This window comes from Neoarius graeffei, chromosome 16 (genome assembly GCF_027579695.1).
Source record: "Neoarius graeffei isolate fNeoGra1 chromosome 16, fNeoGra1.pri, whole genome shotgun sequence".
NCBI lineage: Eukaryota > Metazoa > Chordata > Actinopteri > Siluriformes > Ariidae > Neoarius > Neoarius graeffei.
In genome coordinates this window covers 44,466,501-44,486,874 of record NC_083584.1, presented here as the reverse complement: position 1 = coordinate 44,486,874, position 20,374 = coordinate 44,466,501, and the positions used below count along the sequence as shown (strand labels likewise).

Below are 20,374 nucleotides of genomic sequence, written 5' to 3'. Positions count from 1 at the left end.
CTGGCACTGTATGTCCCACCCTAGTCAGATGGTTGGGAGGTTCAGCAAGAGATTTATTTCCTACCACAAACTGTGCGTTCCTCTGTAACTCCATGACCTGGGCAGCCTGCTGCTGAATCATGTAGAGTTCCTGTTGGCGTACGAGCTGCTGGTGCGAGAGGAGCTGCAGCTGGTGGGCGTGTTGCAGAGAGCTGCCTGCTGGCGGGTACACGGCTGGCCACAGCGGGGGGCCACGCTCCAACATCTCTGCCGCTGCAGGAAAAAAAAGAAGACATTAGCACTGCACACACTAGACTGTGCTTCCAGTGAAAGAATATGCTACTGACAAGTATATACATCTACACACAGTTTATCCTGATTCTGCTCTTGCTTTTCTGTAGAGTTATTGCACAACCATCAATTCTGTTCTGTACGTTTATTGTGCTGCACTTAACTTTGGCCTTCATATACACTACAAAAAGCAAAAAGCATGAGGACACCTGACTATCATATCCATTATGTCAGCCTTCCTTAAACTGTTGCCACAAAGCTGGAAGCACAACTGTATAGGATGTCTTTGTATGCTGTAGAATTACGATTTCCCTTCAATGCAACTGAGAGGTCCAAACCCATTCCAGTAGGACAATGTTACTGTGCACCAAGTGAGCTCCATGAAGACATGGTTTGCCAAGGTTGGAGTGGAAGAACTTGGGTATCTTGCACAGATCTCCAACCTCAATCCCACTGAATACCTTTGGGATGAACTGGAACACCAACTGCACCTCCTTACTAATGCTCTTGTGGCTGAATGAACACAAATCCCCAAAGCCAGGCAGGGGTGTCCACAAACTTTTGGCCATGTAGTGCATCACATTTCCACTGACTCCACTATATCGGACAGTCTTGTGTCTATGTAATGCCTTGTACTTTTTACAACAGTCCAGAAAGCATGATATTTCACCAAACTGTGTGTGTGTATATGAATAAGATGACCATTTAACCAAAATCAGACAGGAGGATGGAAAACCTACTGTAGTGTGGAAGGTGTTCGGTGGGAATGACGACCAGTTGTCCAGTCTGTGGGTCTCGGGCAAACTGGTAGGCTTGAGGGATGGACCCGGGTAAGGTTGGGGGGTAACCTGGAGGCAGGGGCTGGTGAAGAGAGGGTGCCCCGAGTCCTGCACAAAGCACACAAGAGATAGGATGTTGGATTATGGAGGTGCACTACATGGAAGATGGGCTTGATGGTTTATTTGATCTGGCCCACTGGAGGGATCCTTGAATGCTCTTAGAGAGCCATCTGAGAGTCACCATTCCTACAATAACATCACCTCCTCACTGTTTTCAGCACAGACTGCCATCCAACTGCTGCCACTTGCTTAAAGAACACTGGCACGGTTCTTGTAAAGTCTAGACAAAAATTGTGACTTGCACCAAGCTTCAGTGAGGCTGTGGTGTTTGCTGTTATTTTTGGGGAAAAAAGTGCTGGTAGAATTGGCCATGTTTCTGAGAATGTTTTCTCTTGGCCCAGACACAAAGGCTTGAGCTGCCTGGCAGGCCAACAGAGACCAAGAGATCAACCAAATCAACATGAGGAAAAATGCCAACATCACAGTCTTACACAGTGTTCACAACATATTCAATACAATCTAAGTAAATAAATTTATATTTTTATATATATATATATATATATATATATATATATATATATATATAGTTCTCAACCTTAATGCCACAACCCGTGTGCACTCTGGCATCTGACACATCACCAAATTAACAAACTTTATCATGTTCATATTCAGTGGTTCCATATATCTAAGATTTACAGATTTTTTTTTTATTAAGATGTACAGTACTGTGCAAAAGTCTTAGACACCCTATTTTTTTCATACAAACTTTGTTATATATTTCTACTTTATAACTTCTACATTATCAAGTCAGTACAAAAACATTAGAGTTCTAAACGTTCATTTTCCAGCACAAAATTAAACGTTACAGAAAAAAAAAATGCTTGTATCTGAGCAGCATAAGAGACCATTTTTCAGATTAAAAAATGAAAACCATGAAGGCTACTGGGTTTTGCTGCAAAATTAAGAAGCAAGTGTGACAAAGTGTCCATCATGCAGAACCAGCTAGTTCTTCTGCTCAGTAAAACTTAAAGCTCATTTCCTTATAAAACTGCACTCGTTGTACCAGAAACTACCATTTTCTTCTGAAAGCAAAGGGTCGTCTCACACCAAAATATTGACTTTGTTTCATTTATTATGGCTTACTGCTGTTTATAGTGTTGTTTTAAATGTTGAAACATTTCATTTCATTATTTTTACGCCATTTTTGGTCTACAGCATTTCTTTATGCGTGCCTAAGACTACTGCATTTCCTAAACCAGTACAAGAAATTACACATCTTGTAAGAATTTAGAGCCCTTAAAATGGGGTCACTGGAAAAAGGAAAGGAGAAAAAAAAAAAAAGGGGTTGAGAACTTGTACCAATAATCGCTACATGTTCTCTTACATCTTATGTAGTCTATAAGTTACATGAGCTGAACAAGTACCATATGGAGAACCAGGCAGCCACACAGAGGAGGGTCCGGGGCGAGGCAGCCAGGGGTGGGAAGTCAGATGGGACGTGGGGTCAGCAGGCCAGCGGCCTGCCCCCGCAAGAGCAGAACCTCCGGTCACCATCAGGTTTGGATTCAGGCTACTCACAGACACCAAGGGAGGATGCAGCTGAGGGTATTCTGTCAAGTCCTTACCCTCTCTGGAAATTAAACAACATTAGAAGTCAACTGTAAAGACATATAGTAAGCTGGAACAGCACTACAAATGTTTATGGTCCATTTCTCATCATCAGGGCAGCCAGTGCTGACTCAGTGCTATGCTTCTTGCTATGACTAAGACACCACCACAGTGTTGTGTCTGTTCCTATATTAAATGCTGAGAGCTGAATCATGTTGAGAAACCGATGATTATTTCTTTAACCTAAGCACCACATTTTTACAGTGGGGGAGGCTGGCATTTTCGGCCACTCTAACCCTGTGTCCAAAATCTCTCACTCATTCACTACTCCCTACTCACTGTAGAGGGAATTACTATATGGAGGACTATATAGCGAGTTCACTGGTAAAATGAAAAAAAAAAAAAACACTTTCAGACATTACTGTCACACGGCACGTAGACACGGAACATGTGTGCTTCAGTGCTCCGAGGCTAAGTGACTATATGTAATTAATTTCGGCAGAATATTCCATTTTATAGTTATTTTATTGCATCAGTAACAGTTTATTGAATGCTCGGTCGAGAAACGGCTTCAGGACGGAATAAAACGGACTTGGGGAAAGGCAAAAAACAACTTTCATCTGCCGGAGATGCTAATGCTATGGATGCTAGCTCGCTACAGGAGATGATTAACTCTCTCAGGGATGGCATATGCGGTAAAATTGACTCGCTCTCCACTGAATTGAGGTCTGAAATTGCAACAGTTCAAGCTGAGCTGAAAAGTGCTATAGCACTATTGCAACAGAAAGTCGAAAACCATGATGGCACCATCAGATATTTGGAGCATGCTGCATCCAACCAGAGTGACCACTTGAGTGAGTTGGAAAACATCGTACAGACTCTGAGAACTCAAGTGGATCAGCTGGATGCTAAGTGCGAGGATCTAGAGGGGCATTTAAGAAGAAACAATATTCATCTGATTGGGATACTGGGAGATGTGGAGGGCTCTAACCCGACAGAATTTGTCTCTGGGTTTTTGCAGGACATTCTTAGTCTTGACCAAAAACCTATCCTGGATAGAGCCCACCGTAGTCTGCGCGAGAAGCCCAGCAAAGACAAACCACCCAGACCGTTCATTATTCGCCTACACTACTACCAGGATCGAGACTGGATTCTACACAGGGCTGAAGAGGCTTTCCCCCTAAGCTACCAAGAGAAAAAGAGTCTTGATCTTCCCTGACTACACAACTGCTGTGGCCAAGAAACGCGCACAGTTCGGGGATGCAAAGCGTCTCCTTCGTCCTATCAAAGGAGTGAAGTTCAGGTTGTTGTTCCCTGCCCTGCTGAAAATTACACTGCCTGATGGAACACTACACAAATTTGAAGACCCCTCTGCAGCAGTGGATTTCATCAAGAACATAACACCTGCGAGTAGTACACCAGCCTAACTCCAGGATACAGATGACGGTGAGCTAACGGTGGTCAAGTAAATAGACTGTCTATTTGGAATTGCCTACTGACTGCTAAGCTTGAACGTCCTTGCTATTTTCCCTTCTCTTTCCATCTCCAAATAGCGCAGGCTAATTTGCTTCATTTTCTGGTCATTATTAGACTGTCTACTCTGGGTTCTGAAATAACCTAGTCAACATTTTGAGCTGATGTTATGTCATTTGTATTTGCCACTTTTATATTCATTTAAGTCACTAGTCTCTGGTAGCACGTCGGCGGCTCTCTTGAATGAGCAACGGTGCTATTTCAGATTGTTCGTCAAATGTTAAAAGCATCCTGTTCAGCGGACGCTTTAGCAAAGGATAAATGCGTTTTGTCTTGTTTATTTTTTCTATTTTTATTTTGTATGTATTTGTCGATCATTATGCCTGCCCAAATAGTTTCTCATCCGTGGTTGCGATTCACAGTACTTGATGTGACTCAATTTTTCAAATCCTGTAATCAAACAGTGACTCGTGCCGCAGTCTCATAGGAATGACTTGAATTTTGTCAGCTGGAATTGCACGGGACTAAATGCACCAGTTAAACGTAACAAGGTCTTGAGTCATCTTCGTAAATCAGGAGCACACAATTTTCTTTGCAAGAGACACATCTAAAAGTGGTGGATCACGCTAGGTTGAGAAAGAACTGGGTAGTTAAAATACATCACTCAACATTTCAGGCCAAGGCCAGGGGTACAGCTATCCTCATACATAAATCAGTCCCCTTCATTTGCTCCAATGTCCTAGCAGATCCAAATAGGAGATATACTGTTGTTACTGGGAAAATTCATAGTATTCCCCTCATTCTCGCAAATATTCATGCACCTAACTGGGACGACTATCATTTTTTTTTAGAACTTTTTTCTCCAAGCTTGCAGATATTGCAACGCATTCTCTCATACTTGGAGGAGACTTTAATTGCTGGATTAACCCAACCCTTGATCGATCATCAACCAAAGCACACATCCACATCTGCAAACACAATTCAATCCTTCATGGAGGAATTTAACTTGTCTGATCCATGGCGTTTTCTATATCCGAACAGTAAACAATACTCTTTTTTTTCTCTAATGCCCATCAAACATTCACACGTATTGATTATTTTTTTAATAAGTAACAATTTATTACCTTCTGTTCAGTCTGTAACATATAATCCCATAGTAATAGCCGACCATGCGCCTATCTGTTTGACAATAGGTTTTGATGGACTCAATTCAACGCGCCCACCTTGGCGCTTCAACACTCACCTGCTATCTAGTGATGATTTTGTCCAAGCCATCTCCAATCAGATCAACACCTTTAGAGAGATTAATAAAACTCCTGATATATCTGCATCAACTCTATGGGAGGCACTGAAAACGTATCTCAGAGGGAGCATGATCTCATACACTGCATTTGAAAGGAAGACAAGGGAGGCAGAATTGTCTAGGCTGATGCAGAAAATTGGTCAACTTGACATAACATATGCAGCCAACCCCTCCCCTGATCTACATGAAGAACGCCTTGCCCTTCAAGCAAACTTTAATATTTGTTCTACACAGAAAGAGGAAGAACCGTTACTTACAACCCCGATTCCAAAAAAGTTGGGGCAAAGTACAAATTGTAAATAAAAACGGAATGCAATGATGTGGAAGTTTCAAAATTCCATATTTTATTCAGAATAGAACATAGATGACATATCAAATGTTTAAACTGAGAAAATGTATCATTTAAAGAGAAAAATTAGGTGATTTTAAATTTCATGACAACAACACATCTCAAAAAAGTTGGGACAAGGCCATGTTTACCACTGTGAGACATCCCCTTTTCTCTTTACAACAGTCTGTAAACGTCTGGGGACTGAGGAGACAAGTTGCTCAAGTTTAGGGATAGGAATGTTAACCCATTCTTGTCTAATGTAGGATTCTAGTTGCTCAACTGTCTTAGGTCTTTTTTGTCGTATCTTCCGTTTTATGATGCGCCAAATGTTTTCTATGGGTGAAAGATCTGGACTGCAGGCTGGCCAGTTCAGTACCCGGACCCTTCTTCTACGCAGCCATGATGCTGTAATTGATGCAGTATGTGGTTTGGCATTGTCATGTTGGAAAATGCAAGGTCTTTCTTGAAAGAGACGTCATCTAGATGGAAGCATATGTTGCTCTAGAACCTGGATATACCTTTCAGCATTGATGGTGTCTTTCCAGATGTGTAAGCTGCCCATGACACACACACTAATGCAACCCCATACCATCAGAGATGCAGGCTTCTGAACTGAGCGCTGATGACAACTTGGGTCGTCCTTCTTCTCTTTAGTCTGAATGACACGGCGTCCCTGATTTCCATAAAGAATTTCAAATTTTGATTCGTCTGACCACAGAACAGTTTTCCACTTTGCCACAGTCCATTTTAAATGAGCCTTGGCCCAGAGAAGACGTCTGCGCTTCTGGATCATGTTTAGATACAGTTTCTTCTTTGAACTATAGAGTTTTAGCTGGCAACGGCAGATGGCACGGTGAATTGTGTTCACAGATAATGTTCTCTGGAAATATTCCTGAGCCCATTTTGTGATTTCCAATACAGAAGCATGCCTGTATATGATACAGTGCCGTCTAAGGGCCCGAAGATCACGGGCACCCAGTATGGTTTTCCAGCCTTGGCCCTTACGCACAGAGATTCTTCCAGATTCTCTGAAACTTTTGATATTATGCACTGTAGATGATGATATGTTCAAACTCTTCAATTTTACACTGTCAAGCTCCTTTCTGATATTGCTCCACTATTTGTCGGCGCAGAATTAGGGGGATTGGTGATCCTCTTCCCATCTTTACTTCTGAGAGCCGCTGCCACTCCAAGATGCTCTTTTTATACCCAGTCATGTTAATGACCTATTGCCAATTGACCTAATGAGTTGCAATTTGGTCCTCCAGCTGTTCCTTTTTTGTACCTTTAACTTTTCCAGCCTCTTATTGCCCCTGTCCCAACTTTTTTGAGATGTGTTGCTGTCATGAAATTTCAAATGAGCCAATATTGGGCATGAAATTTCAAAATGTCTCACTTTCGACATTTGATATGTTGTCTATGTTCTATTGTGAATACAATATCAGTTTTTGAGATTTGTAAATTACTGCATTCCATTTTTATTTAAAATTTGTACTTTGTCCCAACTTTTTTGGAATCGGGGTTGTAGATCTAGATACAATTATTATGAACATGGGGATAAGGCAGACCACCTGCTTGCACACCAATTTAAACAGGAATCCTCTTCTCACCAGATTCTTCAAATTAGGACCCCTCTAGGCATGACAACAGATCCAAAACAAGTTAATGATCACTTTAAGGACTACTACAGCTCGTTATATGCGTCTGAACACCCTCCTGATTCTACCGCCTTCGATCTTTTTTTTTTTTTTTATTCATTGGACATCCCAAAAGGTGGATGAGGAGGCTGCTAACAGATTGGATCAGCCTCTGTCTGTAGAAGAACTTGGGGCTGCTCTGGCCTCAATGCAGTGTGGAAAGTGTCCAGGCCTAATGGCTACCCCATAGAGTTTTACAGAACATTTTTTCCACTATTGGCCCCCCTACTGGTCGATATGTATAATGAGTCATATACAAAGCATACCCTTCCATTAACTCTCACTCAAGCCACCATATCTTTGATTCTGAAAAAGAACAAAAGACCCTTTGGACTGTACTTCTTATCAGCCTATTAGTTTGTTGAATGTGGATTTAAACTTACTTTCTAAATTATTAGCGCTTCGCTTACACCCTATACTGCCAACCATCCTATCTCCAGATCAGACAGGATTTATTAGAAATAGGTATTCATTCTACAATCTAAGACGTCTTTATAATATAATCTATAACCAACCCTCATCTAATACCCCTGAAGCCTTGATCTCCCTTCATGCGGAGAAAGCATTTGATCGGGTGGAATGGGCATACCTCTTTTACACAATGCAGAAATTTGGCCTTGGACATAAATTTATCACATGGGCTCAACTATTATACTCTGCCCCAAAGGCCTCAGTCAGGACTAATAACTTTTCTGAATATTTCTGCTTACACCGCTCCACCAGACAAGGATGCCCACTGAGCCCTCTTCTATTTGCTATAGCAATTGAACCACTGGCTGTTCTCCTTAGATCCAATCAAGAAATTACAGGCGTATTTGGATCAGGTATAGAACATAAGGTGTCGCTTTATGTGGACGATCTTTTGCTCTATTGAGGTTTTTCACCCACGTGACCAAATCATGTGAGGCTGCCATTTTGGACGTCACGGCTTGAATCAGTTTGAATGCGAGGAAGGCAACAAACGAAAAACATAAAAGAAAAATGAGCGAGATGCAGAAAACAACTTCACTATCCAGCGACGTAGGGCATTTACAGGGCGAGCAGAGGGAGAGGTATTTGCAAAAATTGAGGTTAGCAGGCTTAGAGAACGACGTTTACCTGCTTCCACCAGGATTGTTCACTGACGTACTGAAGTACACGAAGCCCTCGTCTTTACCTGACTTCGGCCCACATGATCTGTATACCTATGTCGTTAAAAACCCATCGCCATACACAGGTATTGATCTGAAAGCGCATAAGAGTTTGGATGCCTACAAATATTTTGTGTCAGACTGGGTAGCATGCCTACATCAGCAGGTCGTCCCTGGAGCCGGTGGTCGCCATCTGATTACAGCTAAGGTTTGTTCACATTTTCATTTACTTTCGGTCCTCAGGATAAACAAAATGTTATTAAATGTCATTGAAATAACTTCTTAGTCTGTTGAGACATGGCCCGTTATAAATTTGCTGTTACCAGGCAATGACCAAGAACTGTATTATTAGGGTCGGTGTCTGTGTTGTAGCAGTGTACTAGCAGCTAGCTGTTAGCACTAGCTAATGTCAACAACATAGTAGCTAGTATGTTACTGTAGCAATGTTTACGTTCAGTCATTTGGATGACTGTTAAAACCTTTCAGTCTCAAGTTTTTCCTTTACTGTATTTACTAGTTTACTGTAATTATGATCCGGCAGCTATTTACACCGGATCCAGTGTAAATAGCTGCCGGAGCGCGCTCCGGAACCTCGGCCAGAGCACTCCGGGAGCAAGCTGGAGCGTGCTGCTTAATTTGAGGGGGAGCAAGCCGGAGCGCGCTCCGGAACCTCGGCCGGAGCACTCCGGGAGCAAGCCGGAGCGCGCTGCTTAATTTGAGGGGGAGCAAGCCGGAGCGCGCTGCTTAATTTGAGGGGGAGCAAGCCGGGGCGCGCTCCTTAATTTGAGGGGGAGCAAGCCAGAGCGCGCTCCGGCAGCTATTTACACTGGATCCGGTGTCTGTAAGACGTTTTTTTTTCAAGCTGGTTCTCCCTCTCTGTTTGCAGCGTTAGTATGTAGCTTGACCTTCAAAATGGCGGACACCGGGGCGTCACGTGACCCTGTGACGTCAGGTGAAAAACCTCAATATATCAAACCTGTCCACATCTATACCTGCAGCACTGCAATTTCTTACATTTGGCTCTATATCAGGCTACAAATTAAACTTGAGCAAAAGGGAGTTGTTCCCACTAAATGCTGCAGCTAGAGCATACCCTACCCATTCTTTCCCATTTAAGATAGCAAACCACAGATTTACCTACCTAGGAGTACAGATCACAGACAAGTTCCATGATTTATACAAATTTAAATTTTGCCAGCCTGCTGTCCCGCGTACAGAAAGACTTTGAACGGTGGTCTTTACTGCCCCCATCACTGCCAGCAAGAATTAATTCTGTCAAAATGAACACCTTTCCTAAATTCTCCTACCTTTTACAGAGTATCCCCATTTTCCTTCCACAAACATTTTTTCGCAAGATTGAGAGTCTGGTCACAGAGTTCATCTGGAATAGGAAGACACCTAGAATTCGCAAATCATTTCTCCAAAGGCCCAAAAAGCTTGGGGGCATGGCATCACCAAATTTTCAATATTATTATTGGGCGGCCAATATCAGAGCCTTACATTACTGGCTGCATTCAGACACACTCAGTCCACCCCCTACATGGTTGCACATGGAAGCCTTGTCCTGTAAACCCACATCTTTGAAGGCCTTAAATGTACTCCCCCCTTGGATTCCCTCTGTCCCCATATACCAAAAATGTATGTGTTAAAACATCATTGAGAATATGGAACCAGTTTAGAAAATATTTCAACCGAAAAACTCTTTCCACCCTTTCTCCTCTTACGACAAACCGTTTTTCCACCCTCCCTGATTGACGTAGCATGGTTGGTATGGTCCAAGTTGGGTATCAGGACAATTAATGACATATATAGATGGCTTATTTGCATCATTCCAACAAGTGTCTGAGAAATATTCTTTGACCAAACCGCAGTTCTTTAGATACCTACAGATACGTAGCCTTGTTAGATCCTTATATCCCCATTTTCCTAACGCACCACCTGCCAGCCCTACTGACTCCCTCTTTATGCCCCTCCCAAATATTAGAGGAATTATATCTTATATTTTATAATAGTATGTATACCTTATGACCAGCAAGTCTCAATTCAATTAAAACTCAATGGGAGGAGGACCTAGGGGATGAGATCTCAAACTATGGGACTCAATCTTACACCGCGTACATTCCTCATCAATATGCGCTAAACATGGTTTGATTCAGTGCAAGATTGTCCACCGTATTCATTGGACTAAGGCCAAATTAAGCCAGTTTTTCCCAGATGTTGACCCCACATGTGAGCGGTGTCACTCATCACCTGCATCCTTGGCACATACACTCTGGTTTTGTCCAAATCTATATGAATACTGGTCCAAGGTCTTTGATATCCTATCAGATGTTTTGGAACTGACAATTTCTTCCTCTCCTTTTACTGCTTTGTTTGGTGTTCTCCCTCCTACAGTACCCCTCTCTTCATATAGGGCTGACTTTGTTGCATTTATCGCACTTGTGGCAAGACGTTTAATTTTGCTGAGGTGGAAGTCTTCAAATGCCCCCTCATTCAGTTCCCTGATTAAAGATATCCTTTCTTTTATGAAGATCGAAAAAATAAGACACACCATCAAGGGCTCTACCCGCAGGTTCTATAAAACATGGGGATGTCTTTCTAATTACATAGACAATTCGAACCTTCCCTCTGGGACAGTCTAGAGTTGGGTACACACTGTTTAATTAAATAGACAACAGACAAACCACTGTAGTTACATTTCTCTGTAGAATGCAGGGTTTGTGTGTTTTTTATTATTATTATTATTATTTTAATTGTGTTTTTTCCCCCTTTCACTTTTTTTTTCCTTTTCTTTTATATGGTAAATGTCCGCAGACATAGCATGTGTCATGCACACTATATGTATGGGTGGGTGGGTAGGGGTTCTGTGTGTCGTTGTTTTCATAGAACAATGTGTGGTATAATTTTCCTGAGGTATTTCAACTTTTTGAATTATTTTTTCCTGTTGTGCCTTAGACAAATACCACATATCAGTACCCTGTGTGTTTGTATTTGTACTTGGAAAACCAATAAACAAACTAAAGGGGAAGAAAAAAAAAACCCAACATTACTGTCACACAATTAAATTGTGCCAGATCAGTCAGCTGGTGAATTTTCAAAATAATAAATATATGCTTGTATTTTTATGATAAACACATTATACTGAGCGCATTTCCCACATTAATAAATACAAAGTACTTTGTATCTGCTGCATCTTTCAGTTCTTTTAAATCAAGGCTGAATACTTTCTTCTTTGCTGCTGCCTTTTATTAAAATCTAATTTGCAGTTTTTGATTAATTCCTCGTTCTGCACTGTAACTTTTATTCTTGTATTTTTTCTGTCTTAGCTTATTTTCTATTCTCTTACTATTTTTAATTGTACTTGAATGTCCATTTATAATGAGTTTCTTCCTCCATCCATTCACCCCAACACAATTTCAGTGTGATCGCAATGCATGATGGTATATATTGCTTGGTTAGTGACCATCAGTGTTACACTACTTTTCATGATGTATTGTGGGACACTGAGTGCACTATATAGGGTGTAATAATTCTCACTATACATTTGGACAGCACTACAAAATGACACTCACTATATAGTCCATTATATAGTGAGTGATTTCAGACACAGGGTATATATATATATATATATATATATATATTTTCCTCCCAAGATGATAAATATACCCATAAATCCATGTCCACGTTAAAGACCATTATCCTGAATGGAAAACCAATAATGATTTTAAAAAGCCATAAGTGCAGGTCCGAGCAGACGTGTTCACAGACCTGTGCAATAAAAATCATGCATTTCAGTCACGAAACTGTTTTAATTAACTAACTCCAGTCCAATCTTTCAGCATTCAATAAAGACTGCCAGTCCTTTTGAGAAAGAAAATATATTTGTTGGCAATTCCATCTCGACTATTAGCAAAGCCTGCAAAATGTAGAACCTAATGACCCCAATCTGGATCCATCCATCTAATCTACAAATTCAACTTTATGCTTGCTTTTATAGCTGCTATTTATATGCATGTATGAACTGTGACCGTATCTTGTTTTGTCCATGCTGCATTTTGGGGAATCAGTTTTGTAGGATGTCTTTAGGCCACACCAATTCGATTAGTTGGTTCTCGGAATCGCCGCTTGAAGAAAATGCAAAATGAAGAAAAAAAAAAAAGAAATCAAACTCCCGCCAACAGAAAAGGTCACGTGACGTGAGATCACGTGACGTCGAAAACCAGTCAAATCGCCCCTTTCACTTTCGTTAAAGACTTGTGAAGTAGCCTACTCCTGGTCAAATCTTTTTTTCTGTGCATTGTAGATGTTCAATTGACTGTAATTCAATCGTTTATTTAGCCTATCTGTTTACTGGTTTGCCTGTATTGTTTGGTCTATTTCCACCGCTAATTTTACCATCAGAGCATTTTTTTTTATTTCGCCCGCTCGCTTCATATTTTTCCTGAAAAAATCCGAGAACCAACTAATTAAATTGCCTTATAGTACAATACAAGTTACTACACATTATTTTTAATTAGTAATACGAGCATCATGTGAACAACCACCTAGATTGTGTTTACATCAAATCCGTGAACCTGGAGAGTCGATCTGCCCGATCCGTTACATTTAGACCGTTATGTTTTATATATGGTTTATAAATGTGGCTAAATTTCAGCATCAGACCGCTAAAAAACGCACGACAACACAGTGTGTAAAAGGGACCAAGAGCATATTTGCCCATCAGTCGTTTGACTTGAATGAGTTCTCTTCTAAAAATAGCAAAATACCATTTGATCAGTAAATCACATCCACATCGCCATTAACAAAACTGTATTATATTTATGTACAGACTTCTGCTCTCAAGTTCCCCCTCTCTTCTTGACAGGAAAACATAAACCATGCCCTTCAATGCATTGCTCACTCAGTGACAAAAAGCCCAGATGGAAATGTTTGGGTCACAAATTCAAAAGGGCAAAACCAGACAGTGTAAACAGAAGGGGGAAAAAAAATGCAAATAACAAAAATGCCACAGAAGACCACTGCTTTGCACTCAAAAGCAGAACATCTGAAGGAAAAAATAAATAAATAAAAAGCTGTTGGTTTTAAACATCAACCTAATCCCTTTACTACTATATTCACCTCTGCTCTGCACATTTCCTTCAACAAAAACAAATGAAAGCCAATGTGATCATCAATTTTTCATATCTTGGCGCAATACCATAAATGTCATCAAATTATTATATTTATTGTCTGTAAACCATGAAACAAAGTGTTTGAAGAAGCTCCTTTAAGGATTAGATTCAAAATCCATAGATGAGGTTACACCCCCTCTTCTTCTACAGTCGAACAAACCACGCTAAATTCCAAGTACACCTTCCCTCATATTAAAACAAATGTTCACAGAGCTTTAAGATTTCATACGTTACCTCAACGCCTTCTCTTGCTCGTGTTCCAAGCGTCCAGGCAGGAGCCGGCCATTGTGATGTGTTCGCTCTTGTCCTTGTTCCTCTTCCTCTTGGCCTGGGCCTGTGAAGCAGAGCCAACAAGTGAGCACAGAGCGAGCAAATGCTGAACCAGCAGCACTAATGAGCTCATTCTGGCTTTTAACAGAGACATATCTGAGCATCGCTTCACCCATCTAGGCACCTTAAAAATAAATTACAAAATTACCTTATTTGCTACATTTCCTGAGTCTTGGAATAAGGGGTGTGCCGAGAAACTGCCTTGAGGTACGATGTCTCCTACAGATCATTCGTTCATTCATACAGTACATACATACAAGATCCCTGTTCTTGGCTGGCAGAAGTGGAACCCAGTGTGGTTTTCTGCTGTTGCATGCTGAGATGCTTTTCTGCTGACCACGGTTCTAAAGAGTTGCTATATCCTTCCTGGCAACTTCAACCAATCTGGCCATTTTCCTCTGACCGCTCTAATCAACAAGGCGTTGGTTTCCACCCACAGAACTGTCGCTCACTCAGTGTTTTTTGTTTTCTGCACCATTCTGTGAAAACTCTAGAGACTGTTGTGTGTGAAAGCCCCAGGAGATCTGCAGTTTCTGAAATACTCAAACCAGTGCATCTGACACCAACACCCACGCCACAGTGAAAGTCACACTTTGAGATCACAATTTTTCCCGTTCTGATGTTTGAACATTAACTGAAGCTCTTGATCTGTATCTGCATGATTGTGCTGCATAAAACAGCAGGTGGATGGGTGTTCCTAATAAAAGTGGCTGGTGAGCGTACGTACATCGTATTTTAACTTCCTTAAACCTGCAATGCTGCATACAACTCCTGGTCAAAGGACTGATCCAGATTCCTTAAAATCAGTGATCTCTGTGAAACAACTATTCCACCTCACTGCATTGTTAAAAAGGATTCTTAATCTGCAAAAATCACATATCAGTCTCCATCCCTGATATAGTGCAGGTCTCATCTCATCTCATTATCTCTAGCCGCTTTATCCTGTTCTACAGGGTCGCAGGCAAGCTGGAGCCTATCCCAGCTGACTACGGGCGAAAGGCGGGGTACACCCTGGACAAGTCGCCAGGTCATCACAGGGCTGACACATAGACACAGACAACCATTCACACTCACATTCACACCTACGGTCAATTTAGAGTCACCAGTTAACCTAACCTGCATGTCTTTGGACTGTGGGGGAAACCGGAGCACCCGGAGGAAACCCACACGGACAACATGCAAACTCCGCACAGAAAGGCCCTCGCCGGCCACGGGGCTCGAACCCGGACCTTCTTGCTGTGAGGCGACAGCGCTAACCACTACACCACTGTGCCGCCCTTATAGTGCAGGTGAGAGTCTAAATATACCCAGATCACTGAATGAAATCATGGAAGAGTAAAACACACTGATGGAGGCAAAGCTAACTTTTGATCATGTTTTAAGCTCCCAACAGAGGAGGTACTTGAGATTCTCTCAAGCTTCTTGAGCACAAGGCTCGATTATACACGGACCAACGAAGCCAAAGAGAGAGTTCAGTGTGTGCCCACGTCACCGATAGAAACATGCAGTGGTTTGAATTATTGGTTGCATTCTGCGGTCACTACATTTGAGTGATTTATTACAAGTATAAATGGTGAACAAGATGTGTTATGTGCCAAGTAGTGCAAACTAGCAGAGGGAAATGGCTGGAAACTCAGTAGGTCAAACCATGTTACTGTCTTATAATTAACCATACTATATTCAGCCAGCTTTACTTTTTTGTTGGTAATGGATGATCATGGTCATGTGTAAAAAATGTGTGTGAATATTAGTGCCTCCTCTAACATTAATTTACACAAGATTACTTCCAATGTCAACTTGCTTCTTTACAACTGGATGTTACTGGCTCGCGAAGGAAGGAATAATTAAATAAATCAAGTATTAACCGGAATGGAGAATGGTTTACCAGCTCAATCCAGTTCTTTCCTCTCATTAGTTTATGTTCCCGACCCTCTGCCTCTCCCCTCTCTGCTTTTTCTGCCTCATCTCTGACAGACCTAAGCAGTGTTCAGTTCACTGGCAAATTAGAAACAAGATGTGCTGATTTCTCGGAAGGAATTAATAAATAAAATGCGGAGTTTCTTTAATGAGAAGAACTCTACTTGGGCTCTGGTCAATATACCTGGGCACAGAGCCAAAGTATCGCCTATGTGTGGGAAACACTGAGGTTGCACTTGATGTATTCAGAGGGATGACTGGGCATTCCATGCCAAATTCAAATTACGTTTCATTATTAGCAGTTGTCATGGACAAGACGTACAACACTTTCCTGTCTATACTAAACCACAAGAGGCTTTTTTTTTTTTTTTAAACGTTAGCAGATTGACATGGAGATCCTTGTTTACTTGAGCATGAATGCATCCATGACGTCCCTGAAAATGATTCAGTGTGAGTGTATGGGATCTCTGTGATGACTGACACTCGCTGGAAGGCGACTACATTCCTCAGCCTAAGATGCAAGAGGTTTCAGCCTGTTTCCAAGGCTACTGAAAGCCTGTCGGACATACTATCTGTTTGCATCGAATTCACTGCAAATTAATCGAGTAATGCTCTTTTACCCCTTGTGTAAATTCAAACATCTCCTCCGCGAAAGATGGCTAATGTTATTACTACACTCCCTTTGCACACACAAGACATAAATTAATGCGTCTCCCCCCCCCCCATGTCATACTCTCTCAGTCACACTGGCTGCCTCACTCGCTCTCTCTTTAGGCCGATTCTATTGCTTAGCAACAAACCTTAGTCTTATTAGAATTCAGTGCCTGTTTACAGCTTTTAGTTCAGCCCTGTAAATGACATTTCTGATACAAGCAGGCAGGTGGTGTCTTAGTGAAAGGTTTAACACACTCCATGTGTTAGCAGGAAGCACTCTGTGCCAAAGCGATAGCGCAGCTCGTGGCCAGTGTCTGCGCAATATCTTTGGCATGGACGCTCTGCTGAGTGGCTTGAGGAATGAAAGCCCATCAGCTCCACCCCTCGTACATGTTTTGCTTCCATGCGGAGAGCAAAATGACCTTGCAGGCATGGCCAAACAAACAGGACATTGCATGAAAACAGACATCACCAAATGCTGCTCTTAATTTTTTGCAAGTCAATTTCAGATGTGCATTTTGCAGTAGTACAACACTATTAATAATAAATTCAAGGTAGTGGTTTACCTTTGATGCCTCCTGCCAGAATTGGTCTGTCTCGGTCTGGCACAGAGCTGAGCTTGCTACTGTTATCCCTCTGTCGAGCCACTGCTACTGCAATGCCCACTGGGGGGTGCCGAACCTCAGCCTCCCCCTGAGAGGAGCTTCCATCCCGGTTGAACGATTTGGCGCTTTCGGGTCTCTCTGGCTCCCTCTTCAGCTGTTTTCCAGACAGGTGCTGAGCTTTAGCGCTCGCATGCTGAGGAGCCTCCAGCTTCAGGTTGCCCAGTCCTCCGAATGGGGTGCGGCTATCCGTGCCATGCTTAGACATGACCTCGCCAGAGAAATTCCCACTGTACTTGATAAGGCTCTGCATAGCAGATACCTCGCTGCGCTCCTCACCCTGGAGGCTCCCCGGGCTGCCTCTGCGGTCCAGGTACATGCGCTTGCCCTCCTCTTCTCCTCTGGGACCATGAGCATGTTGAGCTGCCAAAGCAGCCATGTGGCTAGCGGCATAATTGCCCATCTCGAAAGGTTTCCATTTGGTCTCAGCAGAGTGAAGCGTGGTGGGTTCCAGACCAGAAAACGTGGGTCCAGACCTTTGAATGATTTCACGCTCTTGGATACGACTTTCTGTCTCCAGCCCCATTTTGATTGTGTGCTTGGTGCTCGGTAAGTCCTTGGTATTTGGGCTGTGACTGGATTTGATTGTGCCCAAATCGAAAACAGGTGGCCTTTTTACAGCCAAATTGTTGGCCCTGATCACAGATCCCTCTTCCCGTACAATGTCTCTCTTGAGCTCAGTGGGACAAGGAGACTCGCTCCTAACAGAGGGTGCAGGTGTCCTCTCATTCCCCACCTGCAGGGATGCTCTGTTCATGTCCCTGTCCCTGCCCTTATCCGTTTTATTGTCTCGCGCTTGTGAAGCGATCTGTATGGGCCCTTTCCGCTCATCATAGACCTCAACAGAAGGCACATAAGTAGGAGCGGTCACTCGGTGTTCCTTGGCTGGCTCTTTGGTGGCAGAGCAGAGTGGGTACAAGCTTGGGGGCATGTGGTGAGGGGGAGGGTACGCACCAGAAGACACCAGCCTGGATGGGAGGGGTGCTGGACTGCTCTGGTGGGAGGAAGGGCTGGCATAAGTAATGTGCAAAGTGCCTAGAGATGTAGCCACGGAGTCAAGTCGTTTTGGCTTGTCAGCAGAGGAGGGGACTGTGGCTTGGTAATTTTCATCGACTCGCTCCCTTCTTTCTGGTTCCGAACCTGGGTACCTGGATGGTGGGCCACTGCTGGTCCTGCAGTTGCTGAGTGGGGGCTGGAGCGGGTATTTGGGTTTAACGTCAGCAGCAGGTGAATGCTGCTGAAAGACTCGCCGCTCATCCTCAACCTTAGCATCCTGGGTGAGGTCAACCACACTGTGGGGCCGTGGCTCCTCCCGAGACCGCTCCCTGCGCTGGACTGAGTGGCCTGGCTCGCTCTTGCAGGGCTTGTCTTTTCCCAGTTCCCGGCCTGAGTCTTTGGAGCTCTTGTGGAGCTCTTGTGCCTTCTCTCTGGAGAGGGGGTTGGGCAAATGGGCCACAAGGCTCCGGGCCATGGCAGACTGGGAGTGTATTGAGCCTGGAAGGTAAAATCCCTCTGGATAAAAATGGAGAAAAAAAAAAAAAGTCAGTCATCGAGATGGTCCATGAACTCAGACAGCAAAAGGTTAAAACTGCCAGTGGTTTTAAAATGACTAAGAACATGAAAATATGAGCTACAACATAGCATTTCATGAAGGATATGGGTATAATTACATTCCTAAAATGATTGCAGAAATCATGTTTCATATAACTATTGGTTTTAGCCATGCGTCATTGGAAAATTGACTACAGTGGTGGAATTAAATCTGAACATGAACAAAATTAAGAAATATGTTATGGTGATATTTATTTCAGATTACTTTAAAATGTTATTTTGCAAATAAGAATCACTGCTGATTCATAACAAACTGCTCCTTCTTACTCTGCAATTTGTTCTATTTAAATTTCACTACGAACTAAAACACTTACTCTGAGAGCATTACCAAGGCACAGTAGTCATTTCAGCTCCGATTAAATAGGTTAGACAGACCGATTTCCACTTCTGAGTTAGACAAACCTTTTTGTGAGTCAAAAAGCGAATGCTGGCCTAGTTGAGGATGCTCAAGATGACCCAGGGGAAGGTACGGGCCAGGGTACAGACCACTAGTAAGGTGGGGGAAACCTACAAGGAAAGAGTAAGAGTGAAAGAGACATTATCCAGAGATACATTTATAGCTACTTTGTAAAGAGGGCCGAGGAATCACTTTTCAGTTTCCTGTGACATTTCACGAACACCATTAGTTTTTTCATAACTCATTTAGATAGAGAGATAGATAGATTGGATAGACGGATAAAATACTGCCAGGCTAATTTACTATTCCCACAGTGTTTTCTTTCCCTTTTATAAAAACAGACAACTGACTGAAGATTTAATCTCTTATCATGAAGCACCTTCAAATTCAGGACGGCAACTCGCCTTGGCTTAATAATCATGAAACTGAATTACGGACAACAAAACCAGGAGGAAAATATTTCTCATTTCTGACAGCTGATACCCAGGAAGGACACATTTTGACTGGTACATCTGCACAGGCATGCAAATATACAGAATGTCAGGATTAAACAAAGACTCAGGACTATTTCACACAAGTGATTATTTAAAAAAAAACAAAAAAACAAAACCCAGCCCTCCTACAAGGAGGCTTAGTAAAACAACTAGAGGGAGACAGCGTTCTCCTCCTCAATAGAACCTGAGATGAGACAACAATGCTACTGACACCAAGGACCAAAAAAGCCATCTAAAAAGATTTTTAAAAACCATGTATATATTGACATTCCTTAGATGGAGAAGCATCATGCTCAACTCAATCCTGTGTCGAATGTGGTATAACCAAGACGATGTTGGATTCTTTCTTGGCTGTAACAGCTGAAGTCTAAATGGATGGCAGGTTGAAGGATCTGGGCTCTGAAACGCAAGGCCACAGTCTGAATGGAGTTGCAGCACGGGTGACGTGGGTGTACACTGATGGGAAGAATGGCTTGAGGCAGAGGAA

General features: G+C 42.5%; 1 protein-coding gene across 3 annotated transcripts in view; it reads right to left on the bottom strand.

Annotated features, from left to right (window-relative positions):
- The window catches only part of tnrc18 (trinucleotide repeat containing 18), a 103,283-nt gene that overhangs the window by 29,882 nt on the left and 53,027 nt on the right, over positions 1–20,374 (bottom strand). For all 3 annotated transcript variants that reach the window (XM_060943039.1, XM_060943037.1, XM_060943038.1), the window contains 6 exons: positions 19,399–19,503; positions 17,290–18,897; positions 14,057–14,156; positions 2,534–2,739; positions 1,011–1,157; positions 65–252 (listed from right to left, as the gene is read on the bottom strand). In XM_060943039.1, the coding sequence (XP_060799022.1) occupies positions 65–252; positions 1,011–1,157; positions 2,534–2,739; positions 14,057–14,156; positions 17,290–18,897; positions 19,399–19,503 (2,354 nt within the window). The remainder of the gene's footprint in view (positions 1–64; positions 253–1,010; positions 1,158–2,533; positions 2,740–14,056; positions 14,157–17,289; positions 18,898–19,398; positions 19,504–20,374) is intronic.